The sequence below is a fragment of the Coptis chinensis genome, chromosome 7 (genome assembly GCF_015680905.1).
Source record: "Coptis chinensis isolate HL-2020 chromosome 7, ASM1568090v1, whole genome shotgun sequence".
NCBI classification, from domain to species: Eukaryota; Viridiplantae; Streptophyta; class Magnoliopsida; order Ranunculales; family Ranunculaceae; genus Coptis; species Coptis chinensis.
The window spans coordinates 55,742,630-55,766,017 of NC_141462.1; the positions used below are offsets into that span (position 1 = coordinate 55,742,630).

The 23,388-nt window shown below is 36.7% G+C and overlaps 1 protein-coding gene and 1 long non-coding RNA gene across 2 annotated transcripts in view; one reads left to right on the forward strand and one right to left on the reverse strand.

The window, feature by feature from the left end:
- LOC147488048 (uncharacterized) overlaps positions 1 to 22,550 on the reverse strand; it is a 30,800-nt gene extending 8,250 nt beyond the window's left edge. The window contains exons 1-3 of the long non-coding RNA XR_015201512.1: positions 22,477 to 22,550; positions 21,716 to 21,792; positions 6,603 to 6,698 (exon numbers count right to left, since the gene is read on the reverse strand). This is a non-coding gene — a long non-coding RNA (uncharacterized LOC147488048). The remainder of the gene's footprint in view (positions 1 to 6,602; positions 6,699 to 21,715; positions 21,793 to 22,476) is intronic.
- LOC147488049 (uncharacterized) lies at positions 8,076 to 12,874 on the forward strand. Its single transcript, XM_086571016.1, has 5 exons — positions 8,076 to 8,372; positions 9,723 to 9,780; positions 11,868 to 12,382; positions 12,476 to 12,605; positions 12,843 to 12,874. The coding sequence occupies exons 3-5, from the start codon at positions 11,870 to 11,872 to the stop codon at positions 12,872 to 12,874; spliced, it is 675 nt and encodes a 224-aa protein (XP_086427142.1). The 5' UTR covers positions 8,076 to 8,372; positions 9,723 to 9,780; positions 11,868 to 11,869.
- Positions 22,551 to 23,388: the final 838 nt, after the last annotated feature.

Consider the following 23,388-nt stretch of genomic DNA (forward strand, 5'->3'; position numbering starts at 1 on the left):
ACAGAACGAAAGAGATGTAGAACGTATTGAAATAGTGAACTCAGGAGACGCTACAAAGTATAGCTTTATAGGAGAAGTTTCAGAAGTTCTCCACTTCTCTCCTAGTCAGAAACGCAAAGCTACAGCTTCCTGACGCTGGGTAGATTTCTACTCCTTTCTGAACTCGAATTTTATAGACTACCTGACTCTCTCTTCTTTCTTTGTACGAAAATGTTTAGTCTTTTGGGTTATGTTGGACTATCGTAAGTCCTCTGATCCTAGTTAAAATGGAATTAGTATAAAGCTAACGAGAGTTGAAGTGGAAGTAGGAAAAATCTTCTCTTATATAGTTGAAGCAGTGTGAGTTCAGGTGAGGTTTTTTGAATTTTGAATTTTCAGCACGTGTTTTTTTTTTTTTTTTTTTTTTTTTTTTTTTTTTTTAAAGTGAGCTACTATCTATTTAAACTACTTGGGTTGCCTCCCATAAGCACTACGTTTAATGTCGCCAGTCGACACAGAGGGGGGAAACTTAAGGTTACCCCCCTAACTAGCTTAGGTAATTTTATAAATTTATGGGTCTTTTATAGTCAGATTCCCTAGACTTAAAACTTGTTTGTAATCCAATTTTTGCTCTTTTTATCTTCCTTCTTTTCCATGCGTGGCCTATACATTTTAGTAGAGGGCGAGCCATCTTAATTAAATCTTTAATACATCTACAATTAAAAGTAGCTTGACATAAAGATGCTTGAATGTCTTCTATTTTTTCATGAGGTTGACCAGTGTCTAGTGGATGGGTTGCATCTAGCAATGCATTAGTCTGGTGTATAACACTATCCTTGTTATAATTTGTGCCTAATTGTGATACGCATGATAAAAATGGATATTTGTGGTGAGTGTTTCTAAAACATTTATTAGCTATTGTGTGTACTACACATAGATCATCCATCTTTTCCGTATCATCGTCAGGGTTTCTAAATAGTGTAAATATGTTTACATCTACTCTCATATTCCCGAAAGTGATAGACATGTTCCCATTCCTACAATTAATTAAAGCTTCTGCTGTAGCTAAGAATGGTCTACCCAAGATGATAGGAATTTGGTTTCCATTTGTAGGTAAAATGTCAAGAACTATAAAATCAATGGGGTAATAAAAATTAGAGACCTTGATAATCACATCCTCTATTACTCCTCGTAGAATCTTAATAGATTTATCAGCTAACTGTAGTCTAACATTTGTTGGTTTCAAGTCTTTTAACCCTAGCTGTTTATAAACTGAGTAAGGTAACAAATTCACACTAGCACCTAAATCCAATAATGCTTGATCAGTGTAGTCGTCTCCTATTCTACACGTAACTGTAGGACTACCGGGGTCCTTATGTTTTACTACGGCTTTGTTCTGTAGAAAGGATGATCTTTTGTTATAACAACTTCATCAGAATCAGGTATGTCAACTTTGTTATCTATTTTCCTTTCTGACCTAAGGGTAGATATCGAGTTAACTCCCTCTGTGGATGCGGATGAAGGGGTGGTTTCAACTTGATAAACATTTCTACCTTTTGGATTTTGTTCAGGTTGGCTTGGTAAGGTTCCTTTGGGTCTCTCAGATAGACTAGCTATTATCTGATTGAATTGTTGGCTCATCTGTTGAGTCATAACATCGAATTTTTGGTCAATTCTTTTGAATTCATTCTCGGTTTTGGTGGCTAAAGCTTTCATGGTTTCATCTATGGTGTTGGGTTGGGTTTGGTGATTAGCCATAGGATCAATAGCTAATTCTCTGTTCATATTTGTTTGTTGTTGTTGATTTTGATATTGACGAGAAGGTACTACTGCGCCTCTATTTACGTATTGTTGCCTATTATTCCCTTGATTACCTTGAAATCCATATTGGTTTTGCTGTGGAGACATATTTTGTCTCCATGAATTGTTTGAGTTATTTCTAAGATCTGGGTTATAATTGTTGTTGTTATTAAAATTATTTTGATAACCCTGTCTTTTGAATGTATTAAAAGCACAAACATCATCAATACCTTGAGTAACATACATAGAGCAAACTGAGGTGTCATGATCTGTAGTAAGGCAATTTTCACAAAATTGATTGACACTCATTGCTTGTTGAGGTTGATTATTCCTTGGAGGGTTTAAAGTGAATGAATCAAATTTCTTGTTTAAGTTTTCGATTCCTGTGGTTAAACTAACTAGTGTAGCTTTTAATTCTTGATCACTATCATTTCTAACCTCATACATACCTGATTTATTAAAACTCATCCCCCCATATACCCGTGCCATGTCCTCATGGTCACTACTATTGGACCAATCCTTAGAACTCTCAGAAAAGTGTTGCAAAAAAGTGTATGCTTCATCAGGAGTAAGACTAATAAATCTTCCTCCATTCATTGATTCAATTAACTGACGGTTCATAGGTGAAAGACCTTTTATAAAGTAATGTACGATGTTAAGTATGTCAAAACCATGATGTGGACAGCGGACAAGTAAATCATTAAATCTATCCCATGTTGTATGAAACTCTTCATTAGGTTTTCCTTTGAAGGTTGAAATAGCCAATTGCATGGCTTCAGTTTTACGTAAAGGGTAATATTGTTTCATAAATTTTTGTGATAGTTGCTCCGAAGTAGTTATAGAATTAGAGGGTAGGGATCTATACCAACGTAGTGCGGCATCCTCAAAAGTCAATGGGAACAACCTTAATCTAGTCTCTTCAGGGGAAAGATGAGGTGGTTTAAAAGTATTTAATATGCTCAAGAACTTACTCAGATGATTATACGGTTCTTCATTTGTTTTGCCATAATATCTTGGCAACATATTAAGAATGGTGGGCTTAATCTCATAGTTATTGTTATTGTCGGGCATCACTATGCAGTTCGGTGGTTGAACTGCGATAGGTTGAAACAAGGTGCTAAGAGTTCTTTGATCAGCCATGGTGGCTAATGGTACTCTCTCTGGTGTATCTTCTAAGTCTACTAGTGGTGTGTGTGTTTTTGATTCGAGAATCGATCCCGAAGTTCGATGGTGTGGTCTCCTCCAAAACCAGAATTGGAAGATTGTTACAAGAATTAGCTCTTTCGATTAAACGTTTCACGAGGTGAATCACTTAAAACCAAGTTTTCATGTACTAGATAATAAAGCTATATAAAATAATCTAATATGCACTTAATTAACTAAATTATATTATCAAACTATATGATGCTAACTATTAATGCTAATTATGAAACCGCTAACAGGGGATTCACGGTGGAAGAGAAGCACTTATTGTTACAGCAAGCAAAACAAGTCCAAAAATTTTGAAATTTTTATAGAAGCTACCTGATAAGTCCAGAAAGTAGCCTGTAAAATTTCAGAGCAATCGGAGCTTGGTAAGTCCCTCTTCTTTACTGTTCAATCCTGCAGAGTCTAGTGAGAAGTTTTCTGCACACACTGTAATCAATCGATTGAATAAATAAGTAAAATAGCACTAAAAATCACGAAATGTTTACTGGAGTCTCCTAACGTGTCAGGGATGATCTTGTAAAAAGTTCAGATTATTTGAAGTTTTACAGGTCCTTCTTCTCCACTGTTCTTCCAGAGACCTTGGTCCTAAAAAGCTGCAGAAACACACTAAAAACAAGCAACTAGTTAGGTGGTCAAAACAGGTCAAACAATACTCAACTTTTTACTGGAAGCTTATGATGAATCGAGGTTTCTCCTGTAAAAAATTTAGAATTTTTGATAATGTTCAATTAGCTCTGCTCGACTGTTTTTACAGATGCTTGTGTCCTGAAAACTGAAAATGGGGTACTGCAAAGATGATGTTAGTTACCCAGGTAAGACAAGTACTAAAATTTTGAAAAAATTCCTATAAATTACCGATACTGTACAAATCAACTCTGTAAAATTTCAGAATTTTTTGAAATTTATAAATACGTTTTCTGTACTATTCTTTTCTATTAAACAAATACAAAACTTTATGAAAATACTTTTTACTATGCAAATATAATTGAATTATGCTAAATTAATCTAATTATGCTAAATATGTAATTTATACTATATGAATTCCTAAATTAAATTAATCTAAATTAAATATTCTATCACCTAACCAATTTAGAGCGGGCAGCGATGCCATTGAAAATGCACGCAATACGTATTTATTTGTGTCGTTGTTTGTGTTACGTATCTTTTGCAAAACTTACTTAGCCTATTAAATATTGATTAATTAGTATAGTGGCTAGCAAGGTATCAATCCTACTATAAATAACTAGTTGATGATAATAAAAATTTCTAATCTAAATTACTCTAATGGATGCAAGTAAAAGATGTGGCTAAGTAATAATTAATATATGGTTGATTTGATTTGAGATTTAAACTATGCATAAACTAAACTAAATTAAATATATGAATATGAATCAAGAGAAAGAATATCTTGGGAGAGATGAATCCACCAAAATCATAGAATTAGTCTAATAGATCTATCTATCATGCTTAATATAAATCACCAATAGAAACTCACCATACCTACAAACCTTATGCTCATAACCATGATGATAATATGTGGCTTTCAACGTGCTTTCTATCTTTTCATCAAATACTTCTTCAATCTCCAATGATATCTTCTATCTAACCAAATTGTGCTTTAAGTGGCATTCAATATACAACTCTAGGTGCCATGGAAAATCCACATGTGGCATTAACCATACAACTAATTGAGGTGCCATAAAAAATCCAATCATCACACTAGAACATTAAAAACTATAAGAAAAGAATCTAGGGTTTTTGGTATTTGGCTCTACACAATCTTGAATTACCCTAAGACCTCCTAACTTCCACAGGACCATTAGATCAATGGACGAATAAGAAGAAACTCAATAAGGGATTTAAACTAAAACATGATAGAAGAAGAACTAAACTAAAACATACGAAAAAGGCTTCATCTCCCCTCCCAAGAGAAGGGAGATTAGCCCCTCATACTATGCTATGAACACAATATGAAAAGGATTAATCTTTATAGCTATTAATGGTGAAAAGGTCTGAACTTTCTTCTCTCTTAATTCTAGATCTAAGATGCAAACACTAAATTTCCTAGATCATGTAAACTGAGGTTTTTGTGCCTTATATATTGGCTTACATGCTCGTTTGGATAGAGATCCAAATCCTATGTTTATTTGGTGTCAAACTCTTTATAATCATTCTAGAAGCAATCCTGGAAAAGTTAAATTCAGTTGGACCAAAGTTGGTCGTGGCCCACTTTGCCCTATATGCTATTTCCCAAGCTGCAGCTTCTGACAGTTTTCAGTTTCCTAATTCTTGTGAAACTCTGACTTCTTTTCCATGTTGATCTTATCTTCCTATGAATTCGAAATTAAGGCTTTGAGATCAGATTGAAGACTCTTCTAACTCAATTATTATCCTCTTTTAGAGTCCCATTAGGCTTGGCACTTATGGAGACAAATATGACGTTTTTGTCCTAGGCCTTTAGCTGTAATTCCCAGTGACTCCTTTTTTACTTGTTTGACTTTTTTTTCCCTCCATATTTCATATTTAGGTTCTTTGACCTACAAAAACTCAAATTGCATCATATTAGAATATTTAAATATAAAATGGAGACTAACATACACATAATTGGGGTTATAAATCATTACTTTTGAGCACTTATCAATAATCCAGTTCAGCATGATAGGACAAAACATGTGGAGGTTGATCGTCATTTTATTAAAGAAAATCTTGACAGGAAAGTTATTCGTTTTCCGTTCGTAACCTCAGAGGAGCAATTAGCTGATGTTCTTACCAAAGGTGTATCTCACAATGTGTTTGGCAGCTCAGTTGTCAAGTTGGGTATGATTGACATCTATGCACTAACGTGAGGGGGAGTGTAGAAAGTTGTATATTAGTTTTCATGTATAGAGTGCGACCTGCGCTCAGATGAAGTACAAATGGAGCGCGACCTGCGCCTCAGGCGTGAGCGAGTTCCAGTAACTTGAGCCCGACCCGCGCTCAACTCCAGTGTAAATAGAGCACGACCCGCGCCCCGTGTTTCTTAAGCTACCGACTGTTTTGTTTCTATTTATTGTAACCTCTATATAAACCAAATTATAATCTCTTAGAATTTAATCAAGTAAATATACACTGAATTGAATTAAATCCTCTGGTTCTACACCCACCACCAAAATCCTTTCAACAAAAGATGGAAATCCAATCAAGACTTTTCTGCCATATCAAAGCTTGAAAAGTTTTATTAGAATTTGCGTCCGTCCTCTTTGGCACAATCGTGGTGGTGGAAATACCTACCAATTTGGAATAATGAATAGAAAGGTTTCAAATTTGGAAGGCAAACAAAAGCAAAATTGCAAGTTAATGCTTCTCATTGCATGGACAAGTACTTAATATTAAGAGAAAGTGGCTCCCGAAGCTGAAGTGAGGAAGATGTGTATTAAGAGAAAGTCTAATAACTAAAATTCAGGTGATTCCATAATATTTCTCTAAAGATCAGTAAGCAGTCGACACTATAGTCATTGATCACTGGGAGTCAGCCAACAATAATTAGGAGACCAATGCAGTAAGAGCTTATCATTCAGCAATGGTCACTCAAGATCCTTTAAAAACAAAAGTTGTAGACAATGAGAGATACTCACCCGCAGGTCGAACATTTCTTGTGATGCTTGCAGAATATAGACAAACAAACTGAACATATGTAGCCCATATCAATTGTCTTTTTATGGCAAAAACACCTGCACTCTCAAAAGTTCTCATCAGCTGACAAATAATAACAAACGACAAGAAACAGGATGATCACAAAATGTGAAAGAATAAGTGCATGTACAACATTAAACTCCCCAGGTTTGAGATTTAAAGCTTACAAGCTAACACCAAGCACAATCAGGAAGTGAGCAAGCAAATGAAGCCAACGTGATTCAACATCCATATCTTAATATTTCGTCATTTAATACATTCAACTCCATAAGATTCCTATTTCTTATTAACAATTGAATCCAAAAATTGGAACTAATATCTACACCATTTGCAAATGAACAGAATCAATATCCATACAAACTGACAAAACATTCTTTTGAGCATTTCTTTAAACTAAAATCATTATGTACCTCTCTTTTCGCTATTCTTGTATGTGAAGGAGGTTTACAATTATACGTTCATCACGTTCTTTCGGAATACTTTTGATATTAATGAGAACCAACTTGTTTGTCCCATATTATAATGCAATTGCCATTTCCTCATCGGATCTGCAGCACTCATGAGGTACCACTGATATCACTCCATTATAAATGTAGACATGTTAATATAGTCCCACCTGGTATGATTAAAGCCCTGCCTAATAGTTTATAGCTCCTAGGCGCTCACTCATTGCCAATTGATTTTGAGTTGGAGACTACAACCTTTAACATGGTATTAGAGCTGGCTATTGTATTTGGCCCAAAGGGCCCATTTACGCCATATCAGCCAAATATGTTAGTCCATATGTGAGGCTCACCACATGTGAGGGACTGTTGAGATTTAACATGGTATTAGAGTTGGCTATTGTATTTGGCCCAAAGGGCCCATTTACGCCATGTCAGCCAAATATGTTAGTCCATATGTGAGGCTCAAGTAACGCCACATGTGAGGGACTGTTGAGATGTTAGTGTAGTGAGATGTTAGTGTAGTCCCACGTGGGATAATTGAAGTATAGCTTTTAGTATAGAGCTCCTGGGGTCCCTCCACTCCTTGCCAATTAGTTTTAGTTGGATGCTCCAGACTTTAATAGTAAACAACCGACTTTAATAGTAAACAACCGTTCCCTCTTTTCCAGCTTCACCGGATTCCAGGAGAGAAAACTTGGCCACTTTCTCTTGATTCCAATTAGGATTCCAAGAGAGAAAACTTGGCCACTTTCTCTTGATTCCAACCAAAATTTGCTAAAGTAAAACCAGATTCAGTCAAAACATCCACATTAGCCCATTTTTATTATTTCAGGAGTGTTGCACTATTTTTTATCTCTCCATCACTTTAGTTCGTAATATGAAAAAAACTATCCCATCCAGCAATCCAGTTCCCTACTTTTGCAAAAAAAATTGCAGATATATCACAGAAACTTAGACAACTAATTAATAATGAGTCCTGTATTGGGCGCCACCAGAATTGGATTGGGCAGCCTCCAGTCCAAGCCCAAATTGCAAAGCCCAACAAAAAGCCCATGTACACCCCCCACCTAATCGCGAAACCGGAAAAACTTGTTGTAACCGGTCATCTCTCTTGCGATTTCTCACCCAAAACCCTCGACAACATCCCTCTCGCGATCCTTCAATCCAACAGAGCATTGTGATCAAATCAGCTTCAATCCCTCTCGTGAGTTGCTGGGCGTGTTGGTTCTCAAGTTCTTCAACTTCTCTGTCTTCAATCAGCTTCAAGTAAGTCACCTTAATTAAGTTCTTCAATCACCTTAATTCAATCAGCTTGCTAGTTTGTGTGGATGTGTTGTGTTTCCTTGGTGAAATAGCTACTGCTATTACTTTTTTTACTCTTGAATTTTCTTTCCCATTTCTTCCGATTATTACCTTTGTATGTAATCTGCTACTGCTATTTGCATTTACTTCTCTGCTTATGGTTTGATACTTGGCAGTTCCCTAGCAACTCAATTTCAATTTCTCTTGACTCCATATTGGTCCCGATTCTCATTCAAGTCCTACACCAAAAATTGCTCTTAATTGCTGGAGGTACTATCTCACAGTAATTAACTAACCAAACTATGAGCAGAATTCAGATTTTTTTTGGGTGAATATAGAAATCTGAACGTGAAAAAAAAGAGAAGGATCATGATTCATGAACATACTAAGCTAGATATTGTATGGGCTCTTCTTGTGCCATTGGCTCGACGGGAGGCTCAGGCACACTAACTAAAACTTATTGATTAACCGAGCTTGTACTGTTGTACATATTGAAGTTCAGTTGGCTCGAATCGAAGTCTTGACAGTTGATACTTGATACTAGCCTTAGTCTAGGTTGGGGCCAAAGGTTATTGCATGTGTCCGGTTGGTGCAAGATGAAAGAATAAAGTAGCTCAGAGCTCCATTAGTTAAAAAAAATCTCGGGAGACATAATTCTTTATTTTAACGATATATAAGATAAAGAAATCATATTGCACGCAAATCATGATAAAGAAAGCACCCAAGTTGAATTTTTATGACGAGGAAGAGTAATGCTATTCAAACCGTTAAGTTAACGGTAAGTTATACAAGCTAGTTTTTCAATTACCCTAGGTTTTGAGTAGTGTTATTTGTATAGTGGTTATTTAACGTATAGTTTGTTTTTTTCGACCAATAGAAATGATATCAGTGTATATTATTATCTTTTTTTATACATTTTGATGGTAATAAGTAATAACGATGATGGTATAGTAGAGTTTTTGTTTAGTTTAGCACCATTCAACTGTTATGATGATAAATGGTATCATTAATTTCCCTTTAGTTGCATTTAATCGAAAATCATTTGTTTTACCAATTTAAAGAATTTCGTGTATTTGGGATTTGGTATAATGTATGAGGCGATTATGATAAGGATGACTATAGAGTAAATAAGGATTAGGAGGTATATCAACTTGTTTATCAATTGGTTTGAGTGTCTCCCTCGCATTTTCAACAAAGGTGAGTTTAAAAGGATTGAAGGAATTGTGAATATGTCATAGTCTTGATTGCATTATTGAGTGGCGTTAGAATCCTTTAGAGTTGTAAATGATAGCTCCCGTGACTTGATTTGCGCAGGAGTTTCACCAGATAGCCAGCTTACATCTTCTCACAATCCAATCGTCTCACAATCCAGGTATGGCGCACTAGATATAACTGTTATTTTCCTCTCACATTACACTCGAAGTATGTCTTCTACTCACATTTTCTGTAATGTTTCTATTCTTGTCTTTGGGTTCACCAATTTTTTTGGTGTAGAAACCGAGAATCTCTTATTAGCTTCTACAAGATTTTTATTTGCTTTGAAAGATTAGTTTTTATGTGTGAGTGGTAACGTGAAATTAAGAAATGGGTTGTTCACCATTTTTTTTTTTTTTTTTGTAGTTTTATAAGTGTGTGTTAGTAATTGAGTTTGTTTGAGAAGTAGAATATTTGTTCTGAAGCTCAAATGAATTTGCAGTTTATACAAGTGACCCAACCATGTAATATAAAGCATTACATTATACATTGCATATGCCAATTAAACTAAAGAAAGCTATTGTTTTGTTTTTTCGAATGTTGATGGAATAATGACAATTGCAATTTGGCACATGCCATTGTGTTCTAAATAGTATTGTTGTGGCTGAACAGTTATATTTGAACTAGATGCTTAATTAGCCCGCCCATTCCCATGTGGGTGGGTTATATTGAAACAAATTTACAAATGGTAGACCGGAGGATCAGAAGGCTAAACAGAGTCCAACAAACCCACACCCACTTTCTCATGAGTTAGGACACAATGAGGTTTTCAAAGCTTTAAGACCTATAGACCATCCAACATGCTCGACCTTTAACCCTCTCAAAAAGCAACCAAGTCGGTTTGTCATCAATTTATCGCGAGAATTTCTCGGTTCTCGTACATTTCGTACTACCATATGCTGTTTTTTTTTGCTCGAAGTTAATATGTGTCTCTTTGATTCTTTGTTATGTTTTTGGGTAAATTGGTGAAGATGATTGACGGGTGCATATTAGAAATGTAGTACTAGGGGACACAGAGAAAATTGTTTTCGCGTGCATAACTCGGAAATTGTCTATGTGATTTTTTTTTTTTTATCATGTGGATTTTGATTCAATTTTTCTTTTCTACTTAGTGTAAGCATCGCTTAGTCTGCAGGCTTGCTGCATCTGTTGGAGCATGTGTGGAAGTGAATGTGTCGATGAGCAGCTAGCAATATCGCTTTCCCAGCTTTGAAGCCTTAGTCGTAAAAGCTATATTCTCGTGATTTTTCTCGAAGGTAACTACTAACTGAACTAATAATTGAAACTGAATGTTTTAAATTATGAGGCTCATTATTTTAATTCTGACCAATGGACTTCACTCACTTTGTATATTTATCTCTTTATTGTGTTTATGAATTCTTTAGCATGCGTTTTAAAATGTAATGGTTTGTGTTTCACATATAGGATTTAAAATGTACATATATTTAGCTAAGATTGATCTATACTTGGGTGTTGGCAGAGTAGTTGGCTTCTCTTTAAGGAGAAGTTAAGTAGCAAAAGCCGAGCTTGAGATATTATAAACACTTACCTATTTTACTACCCCTGCCAGTGTAGAATGTTAGACCCAAAAGCACATATGACAGCATTAGGCTCTGATTCTATCCAAATTGATGTTAGCAATGCCATATAACTAGACCCAAAAGCCGAGTGTGTTATCCTAGGGCATTGTGGTGTTTTTTGATTTGCTTGCCCTTCCTTCAAACTTCATTGAATGTATCTTATCAAGGTGGTTTCCCTATGCTTGACGAGGGACGAGTCAAGTTCATTTTGTTGCAGAGAGAGTCCAGTTATTTTGTTGTAATACTTGATGTACATAAATGACGGTTCATACAAAAACAGTCTTGTATATATATACATTTTCACTGTCGTGTAAAAGTTAGGTTATATGTACATATGGTTGTTGGAAGGATGTCATTATTGATTTCCAGGTTATGACAGGTTTAAGTATACAAAATGTTGACCAAACAAAGGAAACTCTGCCCAAAATTCGATAGAATTTGGATAGCGTAATGCCTCATTCTATTTCTTCATATATACTTGGAGTTATTATAGCAAGCTTATAAGTATATTAGTTTTACGACTGGGATGATCTCCCTTTTCTAGTGTTTTTCTTTGTACATTGTTTCTTTAAATATAGTTTATTTAAATATGGTTTACTAATACTTGTTTTATTTTTCTTTGTAGCGATGGGTCCTCGATCAAAGAATGTGAAGAATGTAGCGAAAACTACATTCAAGGGTGTTAAGAAATTGTTTGGTGGCGGTTCCTCTAGCGGTGATGCAGTTGGAAGAAAAAGACATAGGGCAGACGGCTTAACGACATCAGCGCGTAGAGGGGACCATTTGGAAAAAGAGGTTCCTGAGGTTGATTCGTTTAGTGAAGATAGTGTAGATAGTGTAGATAGTGATACTAATGTAGGTTTAGATGTAAATATGGACAAAGGGAAGAGTATAGTAGAAGAGGAGAGTGAGGAGAGTGAGGAGGAGAGTGAGGAGGAGGATGAGCAGGATGATGATGTTGAAGAATATGTGGTAGAAGACATACCACCAGTGGAAGAAGCACCTCCGGTATTGGATTTCGTAAGAAAATCCAATGATGATTTGGAGTTTCAAAGAGGTGTGTATGGGGGAGGCCCGTATGAGTTAGAGTTGTTGTATGACTATGCGGTGCATGTCGCTCGCGATGTTTGGGAGAGAAGGGTAATATTTTGTTTTTCTTGTGTACTTTAATTTTCTTTTACAAAATCTTTTGTTTATGTTCATATATATCTAATGCGTGCTCGGTTGTTTTAGGAGGATCGCGGAGCGTTGAAGTGTGTTTCACACTTAGCGAAGTTATCCCAATGGAATTTCAAAATGAATGTGAAAGGTCTCCGAGATTTGATGCGATTGAGAAGGATTGGGTTGTTTGATCTCGTGGAAGGTTATCACGAGCATATGGATCCACCATTGATCTCTCTGCGTTTGTGGAGAGGTGGCATCCGGAGACCAACACCTTCCATATGCGGTTGGGGAGATGATTTGTGACTTTGGACGATGTTGTCCAAATCTGTGGAGTCACAATTAGAGGAAGAGCGTGCAAGGGGGGAAAATGAGTGAACTTACAACAATGGATAAATCTCTTACATCTTGGTATGGGGCTCCCTATTGATTTGATTAGGGCGGAGATGGAAGCTAGCAGGTTCACTTTAAAAGTAAGGCTAGAATTCATCTGGAAGCATTTTGCGACCAAGGTTCATGATAGCCCTATATGTGATTAATCAGCTGGGAATGTGGTAGAGAAGGCCTCGAAGTTTCGGGATGTTCAACGGTTCGTTAGAGCTTTTATTCCGTTTTTTCTTTGGATGTGCCGTTTTTTCTCGACAAGTCCGGGATTTGAGTGCCTATATGTTATCTCGAGGCCATTGTTGAAATTGATGAGATAGAAGAGTATGCATGGGGTGCAGCAATTTTGGCGCTTTTTTATATAGAGGTCTCGGGGCCGCCACATGTGCGAAGGTGAAAGGGGTTACGGGATATATGACTCTTCTACAGGTAAAACTTGAGTATTTTAGAGTTTATTTTTTTTAATATTAATTTTATTACTCTATCAATATGTTAACTATTTGTGTATATCTAGGCATGGATCTATGAGTATTTTCCGGTATTCATGACAGTCCCAAACTTCAACTATATCTCGTCTCAGCCGCGTGCTAATAGACACATCCCAGTCGCTCTACACTATTACGACACAACGTATGCATTGCAGTTTTATCGAGCGATAATTGATGATTTGAATGAGTTCAATGTAAGTATTAAATTCAATGACAATTTGGTATTTAAGTTTGTTTATATTTATTTTTTAGTAATTGATCATTAGAGTTGTTAATGACACATTTGATTTTTTTGTTTCAGTTGTTTGGCATCCCTACAAAAATATCGAGATACAAACCCGATCGATGACATTGCATTTTTGAGGGATTGCTATGTTTTTCAACATTGTCGAGCTTTACTGCCGCAAGGGTGGCGCGTCAGTTGGGTCACGTGCAACTTGTACCTAAAGATCCTCCAATACCAAATTGGAGAACAAGAACTGTGGCAGGATGCGGGTATGAGGTGAGCTGGACCAATATTGGGCCACTTTACTAGGAGTCGTGGCAGAATCACGTGATCCAACTCTGCAACCGAGGACCTATTTCGTCTTATCCATGGGAGTGTCATCAAAACTACATGACTTGGTATGCGAGGAATTCTCATGTAGTTTTGGTGAACCCTGAGCTTCTTCCTATTCATCCCTCCCTGGAGACACCTTTGCCCTAACCTGTTCACCGATTGTAAGTATTGTGATTTTTAATTGAGTTTCTCTAACTGCGTGATTTTTGCATTCGATTGGTAACTTATCTTGATTTTTCTTTTTTACGTAAGCGACCTCATCGATGAAACCAACCGTTTGCTAGAGAGAGGTCTGCAATTGGCTGGGAATGATATGCCAGAGGAAGCAAGGTCCTCCTTCGAACAGGCGTACAACTTGACTAGGTGCAAGTACATTGGTGGGCGCTATAGTTGATTTGTTTCAGTTTAGGGTTTGTAACTTTGTAATTTAGTTTGATGGATGTAATTTGTTTCAGTTTAGGGTTTGTAATTTTGTTAACTTCGAATGAATTGATAGATATGATGTTTGCATGAATGTTGGATGTTTGAATGGATGAATGATGTTTAATGTTTGAATGGAATTTAATGAATATGAATGGATGAATTTGATGAATGAGAGTGTTTGATATCTGATGTCTGAATGGAAAAGTGGAATTTGATGAATATGAATGGATGAATTTGATGAATGCGAGTGTTTGATATTTGATGTTTGAATGGAAAAGTGGAATTTGATGAATATGAAAGTGTTGTAAAAACAAAATGAATTTTGAAAATTTTTTTTTCCAAACAACCCAGCCGCATCGTTTGGCATAAAGGCCAAACGACCTCAGCAGATCGTTTTTCCTTTATACCAAACGACCTCGGCAGATCGTTCTCTTTTAATCTCAAACGACCCACCCACATCGTTTGTCCTTTATACCAAACGACATGGCCACATCGTTTGGTCTAAAGGCCAAACGACTTGTTCATGTCATTTTTCTTTAGTCCCAAACGATGTGGCTGGGTCGTTTGGGATTAAAGCCGAACGACTTGACCGTGTAGTTTCGGTCATTATTGACAACATACGAACATTATTTCAGATCACTCGATTGCCGTCCGAATCAACTAGTCGATCACTTGATTGCCATCCGAATCAACTTAGTCGATCATTCAATTTCAAAATCACTCGATTGACGTCCGAATCAACTTAGTCGATCGCTCTATTTCCAAATCACTCGATTGCCGTCCGAATCAACTTAATCGATCACTTGATTTCCAAATCAAATCAAATAAAAGCCCTAACATTATTTCCAAATAACATAAAAATAAAATCAAATTACACTTGTTCCAAATTACATCAATATATCACTTAGTCGATTGCTCGATTTCAAAATCACTCGATTGCCGTCCGAATCAACTTAGTCGATTACTCGATTTCCAAATAAAATCAAATAAAAGCCCTAACATTGATAACATAAAAATCAAATCAAATTACACTTGTTCCAAATTACATCAAAATACAAATTACATCAAAATATCATATCGACAACATACAAACAACTTAGTCGATAACATGTAGTGTTGGGTCTTCAACGAACTCCTTTTCCCATATTAAATTGGGAATGTTCAATGCTATAAATTGCAATTGCCTTACTGTCAAGGCCAAATTCCAACTTTCAGTAATATCATATCGAGCTCTAAACCATTGGCGCATTACTGGAGGAACCGGACAATCTTCAACAAGTTCAACATTGACAAAATGATTTCCACCAACATGTGCGCTACCCAACACTTGGGTCACTCTCTCAGGATTTGCTTGGGTTCTCAGCGGCATAAGAAGGAAGCACTGACGAGCTCCTAAATGCATAAGGACAACATTAAATCTTGAAGCAAATAAGTATCCAGCAAAAGGCATGCTCATCCACTTATTTCAGGGTGCGTAACCTTCTTCATGTAGGATTTCCTTCATCGAATAAAAAACCTCACTTTGATTGTACAAAGTATAATAAAAGGGGAGGTTGTCAGTAAGCTCTTCGTACAACTCCTTTCTCATCTGTGGCCATTCTTCTTGACTTATTCCTAATGCAATGCAGAAAGCTCTATAACCGCAGTTTCCAACGCCAACAGGGTCATGGACTCTAACAATATATTTATGCATTTCTTCAGGAATATCCAACTCGTAATCCTTAGGACCCCTCGTCTTTCCAAAGTCTAAGTCATCTCTCACATTTCGTGGTGTGACTGTTTTTGGAGAAGGCTTATTTCGTGGTGTGGTTGTTTTTGGTGTTTTGGGAGAAGGTTTATTTCTTAGTGTGGTTGTTTTTGGTGTTTTTGGAGAAGGCTTATTTGTTGGTGTGGTGTGGATGTTTTGGGTTGGTAGTTTTGGAGAAGACTTCTTTCTTGGTGTAGTGTGGGTGTTTTGGGTGGGTAGTGTTTGGTTGTGGACGAGACCCACTCTTCATGGTCACGTTGAGAATGTTCAAAATGAGATGGATCTCCCTTTGAAGAGTTATCATCTCCGTTTGAAGCTTTTCACTGCAGCTACCTTCGGCCGACCTTTGGTTTTGCTTCCTCACAAGGCGGTACTAGCCATGTACTTTCGGTACGGCAATCTCCATAAGCTTCCTAATCATAACCCGCTTCTTCTTCAAAACCATTGCAAACCTATTCATGAACAAGTCCATGAAGGTGCAACATCGGGACCAACACCCACCGACACATTGGAGAAGCGGACAATGTTTTTCAAAAGGTCGGGTCGATAGAAATCAAAGGGATGGACCGCTCTTGCTCTTCAAACTCAATTAATTCATGAGCACATGGCAGTCCATGGCTCGTCGCGCAAATAACACCAACACCTTATCTCTCCATCTTTAACACGCTTTTTTACGCGGGTATCTATTTCTTCAAATAACAAGTCTAAACACTTGCGTGAGACAAGGCCCTCGAGTTTCTGAAACAAAGGGATCGATGGTGGTGCCGAAGTTACAATCATACTTCTCTCGAAGGTAGCTCTAATCTCGGACATCCGGATATCTAGAATCGGGTGGATTAAGCTAAACATACTCAAAAATCATGACGGTTTGCATTTCCTAGTACACGCTTCACGAAAGCATGAGACCCTTCAACTCTATTGGTCGTTATACTCCCCAAAGTGAATGTGTTGGTCAGTCCAACAACATACGAATCGATCCCCGTGAGGAAACCAAGTCTCGCAAATAACAAACAAAATTGAGTACTCAACCACGTAATATTTTTCCAAAGCATCCCATCTATTTGGAAAATAACCTCATCTTCGATTTGACTACCATGTTCCACGAGCTGGGGGCCTTCTCTACAAGTTCTGTAGTTGGAAAAATATCGTAACATTTTGAAAGGACGCACGTAGCGATATGCCATCTACATAGATGCTTGTGTGCGTTAGGGAAAACTCTGTCAGCGGCACTCATCAGGGCTAAGTCCCCTGCCGGACCACCGATCACGATGGGCTTATGTCACCAAGCAAGCCACTAAAATGATGCAGGGCCCACTCATAGTCGACTGTTGTTTCAGATTGAAGCAGCACTTGACACACGGTGAAAGATTTCCACGTTGAAGTCACCCCAACAAACTGTACGAAAGGCCACCGATACCTGTTAGTTTTGTAGGTAGCGTCTAACATGAAAACTGTTGGAAAAGTCCGAGCCAACTTAACACCTTCTGGATGGGCCCATAACAATCCCGTTATCTCCTTGGTATTCTCATCCTGTCTCAACTCCTCAAAATAATGTTCTTTTGCTAACAACTCACGCAATCTCTGCAATTGTGTGAGATCGTTCATATCCAATTTCCTCACCTTCTGCCTTGCAGTGTAGACTTGGGATATACTAGAGATGTTATCATGATACCTATTCTTGATGGAATCCAATATTTGTTTAGGTTTTATTCCACACTTACTCATCTCTGACAAATACTCGAACTCTGGAACGGTTAGTCGAGTAGCAAATGCATGTCCTTCAAGGGTCTTCGCCAATGGATGGTTGTAAACACCATTAAGAACGACAATTTTCCAACTATCGATAGTGCCGCGTTGGAAAACACCTTTTAACTTAAATGGACATCCCGATTTCTTGGTTCCCGACCTTCTCTTATTAGCCCTCTTCGCCTTCCTTCTTGTGTGACCGACACACACCCGAGCACTCGCAAGCCAAATTCAATCTTGCTACTTTCGGTTTCTTTTGGCACACTCCGACTTTTCAATGACCACAACAACATTAACTTGTTTTCCTCTAGCGGTTGCCCAACCCGATTGCCTCATCACGTGTATGAAAGACCTAAACACATAAAAAACAACAACTATTATTGATACACTAATAAAATTATATTTATAAAATTTAAAAAAAATGAAATCAATGCCTACTCAATCATACCTCTTCCGTAGTAAAAATTTCTGTTGTATCACTTAAAATCGGTTGACAATCCACATCATTCGAGTTTGCAGAGGATCGGTTCCCGGATAGCGGCAAAGAATTCTTCATATAGAAGAATAAAACAAGAGTCTCAAACAATTTGCATTTAGTTTCAAAGTCACAAAAAAAAAACTTTTAATTAAATTTAGTCCAAACGACCCAGCCATGTAGTTTCATAGAGGGTCCAAACGACCCGGCCATGTAGTTCTATAGTGTCCCCAAACGACCTGGAGAAGTCGTTCTATAGTTTTACCAAACAACCCAGCGATGTAGTCCTATAGTGTAATCAAACGACCCGGACATGTCGTTCTGTAGTGTTCTCAAACTACACCGCCATGTCGTTCTGTAGTGTTCTCAAACTACACGACCATGTCGTTTGATAGTGTTCCTAAATGACCCAGCCATGTCGTTTGGGCTCGGGTTTTGCATTCATTCATTTTGCATCCATTCATTCATTCATTCAATCAATCAAGTGTTTTGTATTCATTTTAATCAAGTGTTACCTCATTATTTAGGTTTGCACTTTGTCGTCGACGATGATTTCTCGGCATTTCATTTGCTCGACTTGTCGCATCTTCAAATTCTTCACCTTGACCTTCAACATTTTGTTCCACTTCTTCACTTTCAACATATCTTATATTTTCTCCTTCTCTAATTTGTTGTTATACCTCAAACATTACCTCAAATACTTCTTATTCATCTTCATGTTCCATTTAGAGAAACTTGAGTATGTAGAGAAACTTGAGTATTCTATGTAAACCCTAAACTCTAAACTGAGTGAATGAGTATTCTATATATATTTGAAATTTTGATATATTTCGAATAATTGAGTGAAATATATTTGTAAACCCCCCAAACTAGTTTATTATTTACAATTGAATAAAAAAAATGGAAAATAACAAGTTTAGATATAAAACAAATTATTATTTTAGATTTGGATAATTGAGTGAAATATGTTTGAAATTAATTTTTTTTTATGTCGGTACGAAATTTGTAAACCCTAAACCCTAAACCCAAACCCCAAACCCCCAAACTAGTTTATGATTCAAAATTTGAAAAAGAAAATAATAAATAATAAGTTTATAAATAAAACAAATTATTATTTTGAATAATTAAGTAAAATATGTTAGTACGAAATTTGTAAACAACTCTAAACCCTAAACCCCAACCTAGTTTATGATTCACAATTTTAAAAATAAAATTAAAAATAACAAGTTTAGATATAAAACAAATTATTATTTCAAATGATTAAGTGAAATATGTTGGTACGAAATTTCTAAACCCTGAACTCTGAACTCCAAACCCCAAACTAGTTTACGATTCACAATTGAAAAAATAATAATAATAACAAGTTTAGATATAAAACAAATTATTATTTTAGATTTTAGCATGTTTGATTACATGTAGCATGTTTGATTACATTTTTTAACTTGGTTATAAAGATACTATGTCACGAAATTTCTAAACCCTGAACTCTGAACTCCAAACCCCAAACTAGTTTATGATTCACAATTGAAAAAATAATAATAATAATAAGTTTAGATATGAAACAAATTATTATTTTAGATTTTAGCATGTTTGATTATATGTTTTAACTTGGTTATAAAGATACTATGTCATAACAGATAAAGAGTGCATGTAGTTTTATTGATGTAATTGTGTTGTTTCTAACCCAATTTTTTAAATCGGATTTCAATTTTTCTAATTCAATTGAAATCGTTTGAGTGTGTTTGGAATCATTTGAGTGCGTGTCCACGTCATTTGAGTGTACACTCTCAAACACGTGACCAAGTCGTTTGAGTGTTGAGAGCACTAACACTCAAACTACGCGGCCATGTCGTTTGAGTGTACAGTCAAACTACGCGGCCATGTCGTTTGAGTGTACACTCAAACTACATGATCAAGTCGTTTGAGTGTATACTCAAACTACATGGACAAGTCGTTTGAGTGTTACTCACACTAACACTCAAACTACGTGGCCATGTCGTTTGAGTGTACACTCAAACTACGCGGCCATGTCGTTTGAGTGTATACTCAAACTACATGGACAAGTCGTTTGAGTGTTACTCACATTAACACTCAAACTACGTGGCCATGTCGTTTGAGTGTACACTCAAACTACGCGGCCATGTCGTTTGAGTGTATACTCAAACTACATGGACAAGTCGTTTGAGTGTTACTCACACTAACACTCAAACTACCTGGCCATATCGTTTGAGTATACACTCAAACGACGTGGTCATGTAGTTTGAGTATACACTCAAACGACATGGCTCACACTAACACTCAAACTACCTGGCCATATCGTTTGAGTGTACATTCAAACGACGTGGTCATGTAGTTTGAGTATACACTCAAACGACATGGCCGAGTAGTTTGAGTGTACACTCAAACGATATTGCCGCGTAGTTTGAGTGTTAGTGTGAGTAACACTCAAAAGACTTGTCCATATCGTTTGAGTGTATACTCAAACGACTTGGCCACGTAGTTTGAGTGTGCACCATGTCGTTTGTGTGTATACTCAAACGACTTGGCCAAGTCGTTTGAGTGTACAGTCAAACGACATGACCATGTCGTTTGAGTGTAAACAGAAACGACCCGGAGGGTTCGTTTTGGCGATACCAGTTGAATTGGTTGCTGGGCTTGGGCTTTGATGGCAAACTTGTAAAATGACAAATATGTAAATTTTTTTTTTTTTGAGGGGTTGGCCAATCCAATTTGACGAGTGCCCGATGGAATCACCTTAATAATTCAGCTTTGCCCAACCTCACCTAGCCGACCCATCGACCAATTAACATGGATAACAATGCACTTTCAGTACACACTTTGATAACACAGTCATCTTGGCCCACAGGACCTCGTACTTAATTATCATAACTTAAATTACGTAATACCAATATACCTTCATTGATCCGTACATCAAATTTACTATAGTCACAGACGAGAAAACGTGTATTAATTAAGTCAATGAATTGATATTAAAATGTTTGTTTTGAGCAATAATAATTAAACAACATAAAATGCACTCCCTTTGGAAACTAGGAAAAATAGTAGAAGGATGATGATTTCAGACTGCCTCCGCATCAACTCCTCATCCGTGCTTCATAGGTGTTTATGGGAAAAGGAGAGATAGAATGGTGGAAGGTGTCATGGCAAGTAAGTCCAGTGGCTGACTAGCAGATGACGAGAGTGTAGTGGGTGGTGGTGTATGTACTCAACTTTGGTGTCCAGGAATATCGAAAGTGGTATTTGCAGTAGGCAATGCTAAAACAGAAAAACGAGAAAAGCAGGCATAGCCTACTTCTCCGTTAAATACTAAACCTATCGGAAGTTGCATGCAAGTCCACAAGAAAACTCTAGTAATTATCTTCCATCACTATAGCTGCGTACTATTACACAAATAAACACATAAACAAAACAAACAATACATTGCATGAAGAAAACCAACATAACTTATACAATCAAGATGGGTACTTACGAAGCACGAAAGTCGACGCCTGTAGGTTTGGGAAGTTCTAAAATATTGCGGGACTGCAAATCGGTCGCAAAAACTGTCTGGGCAGCAGAAAATGTATTTGGTATTAGAAAAATGATACATGAAGAGTTAAATAGAAGAATGTATCATAGTGAAGCAAATCATCAAAAGTCAGAGAACAAATTATACAAAAAATTAATGTATTCCTATACCATATGCAACAAAAGGTTCAGCAAATATCCTCTTGCAAAACAAAGCATGTCAAGGATGAGAAATAGTCTACGTGATAGCATACAACATGCTTGACTTTGACAGAGATTTAGGCATTTAGCCATAACAAAGAAATAAGTTATAAGCAACAACTAAAACCAATCATATTAAAATTCACATAAAAGTACGTCGGTTACATGCAACAACCAAATTACATATATACTTTGATTTCAGTAGTTCATAGACTCGGCATATATTGCATAGAAAAGAGAATGGATCTTACTATCTTAGTGTCATTTTAAATGTAAGAGCATAAAATCAGTAAAGTTAATAAAAATTGCCATTGAATTTTGTAGTTGGGAATTACAACAGATTGTTTGCCACTGTTTGCCATTGTCAAATAAATAAATAAGAGTACAAACTTTCTTCTTAGAGGCATAAGTGTATAACAATTTACTGTTTTTAACCCCAAAACCATAAACCCCATGTTTGCAACCCCCCAAGACTTGATCAGTGGCCACTGGGACATAAAAGCTAAAAATATCAGGACTTACTTAAAGATATTGAAAAAGCCCGTCCAAATGTTGGGGTTTCAAATAGACACCACCTGTTATGTACGAAGCCTATTAATCAGACAAGCTGATGTATCTTTGTTGTGGAAGCAAAAACAATAGATACACAATGTATAAAAATACCCAAAACTAGGGTTTAATGAATAAAAATGAATTTCATAAATTCAATCTAATAATAAATCAAGTCTGGAAATCTTAAGGTTTACATCTGCTTATATAGAGAACTAGTTAACAAATCCTAATCATAATAGAACTTGGGAAACTAAAATAGAAGCTAGTCTAATTCTAATTAACTAAGGATTTAAAATAGAAGTAGAATAAAAGATAAACTCTAACTGTAGCATTATGCATGTGTTTGTGCACATGATAATCTATTGCGTCCTCGCATCAATCCCCCAAGCTTAAGAAGAGCTCGTCCTCGAGATTAAGTCCTTGTATTTATGATAGAAAGTAGGATCCATGAGTTGAAATGCAGCATCAGAAATCCATGAATTTTCTGAGAATGGACGATCACACCACTTCACCAAATAACGATCATAAGTACCCTGGCGAGTCGTAGTAGTAGAAACAATCAATGACAGTTTCAATCCGATCTATAGCAGTAGCATGAACAATACTATGATCTACAGGTAGGGGAATAGGTGGAATACTATCGCCAACAAAAGGAGTGAGATCTGCTACATTATGAGTGCGAGATATACGCATCTCGGGAGGGAGGTCCAATTCATAAGCATTTTCTCCATGATGGGCGACAATGGGAAATGGGCCAAATCGTCGCATCATTAACTTGTGAGATGAAGGCCGACGTTCTTTTCTCAAATAAACCATCACCAAATCACCAACCTCGAAAGTCACCAAAGCGCTTGTGTTTTGCGCATTAGTCTTGTACATGGC

What these genes read in the sequence shown, in the direction of transcription:
- LOC147488049 (XM_086571016.1), top strand. Translation starts at nt 11,870, where the DNA reads ATGGGTCCTCGATCAAAGAATGTGAAGAATGTAGCGAAAACTACATTC. An exon ending in GCGATGTTTGGGAGAGAAGG is followed by an intron (nt 12,383 to 12,475) that starts GTAATATTTTGT and finishes CGGTTGTTTTAG; the next exon opens with GAGGATCGCGGAGCGTTGAA. An exon ending in GTTGTTTGATCTCGTGGAAG is followed by an intron (nt 12,606 to 12,842) that starts GTTATCACGAGC and finishes TGATTTGATTAG; the next exon opens with GGCGGAGATGGAAGCTAGCA.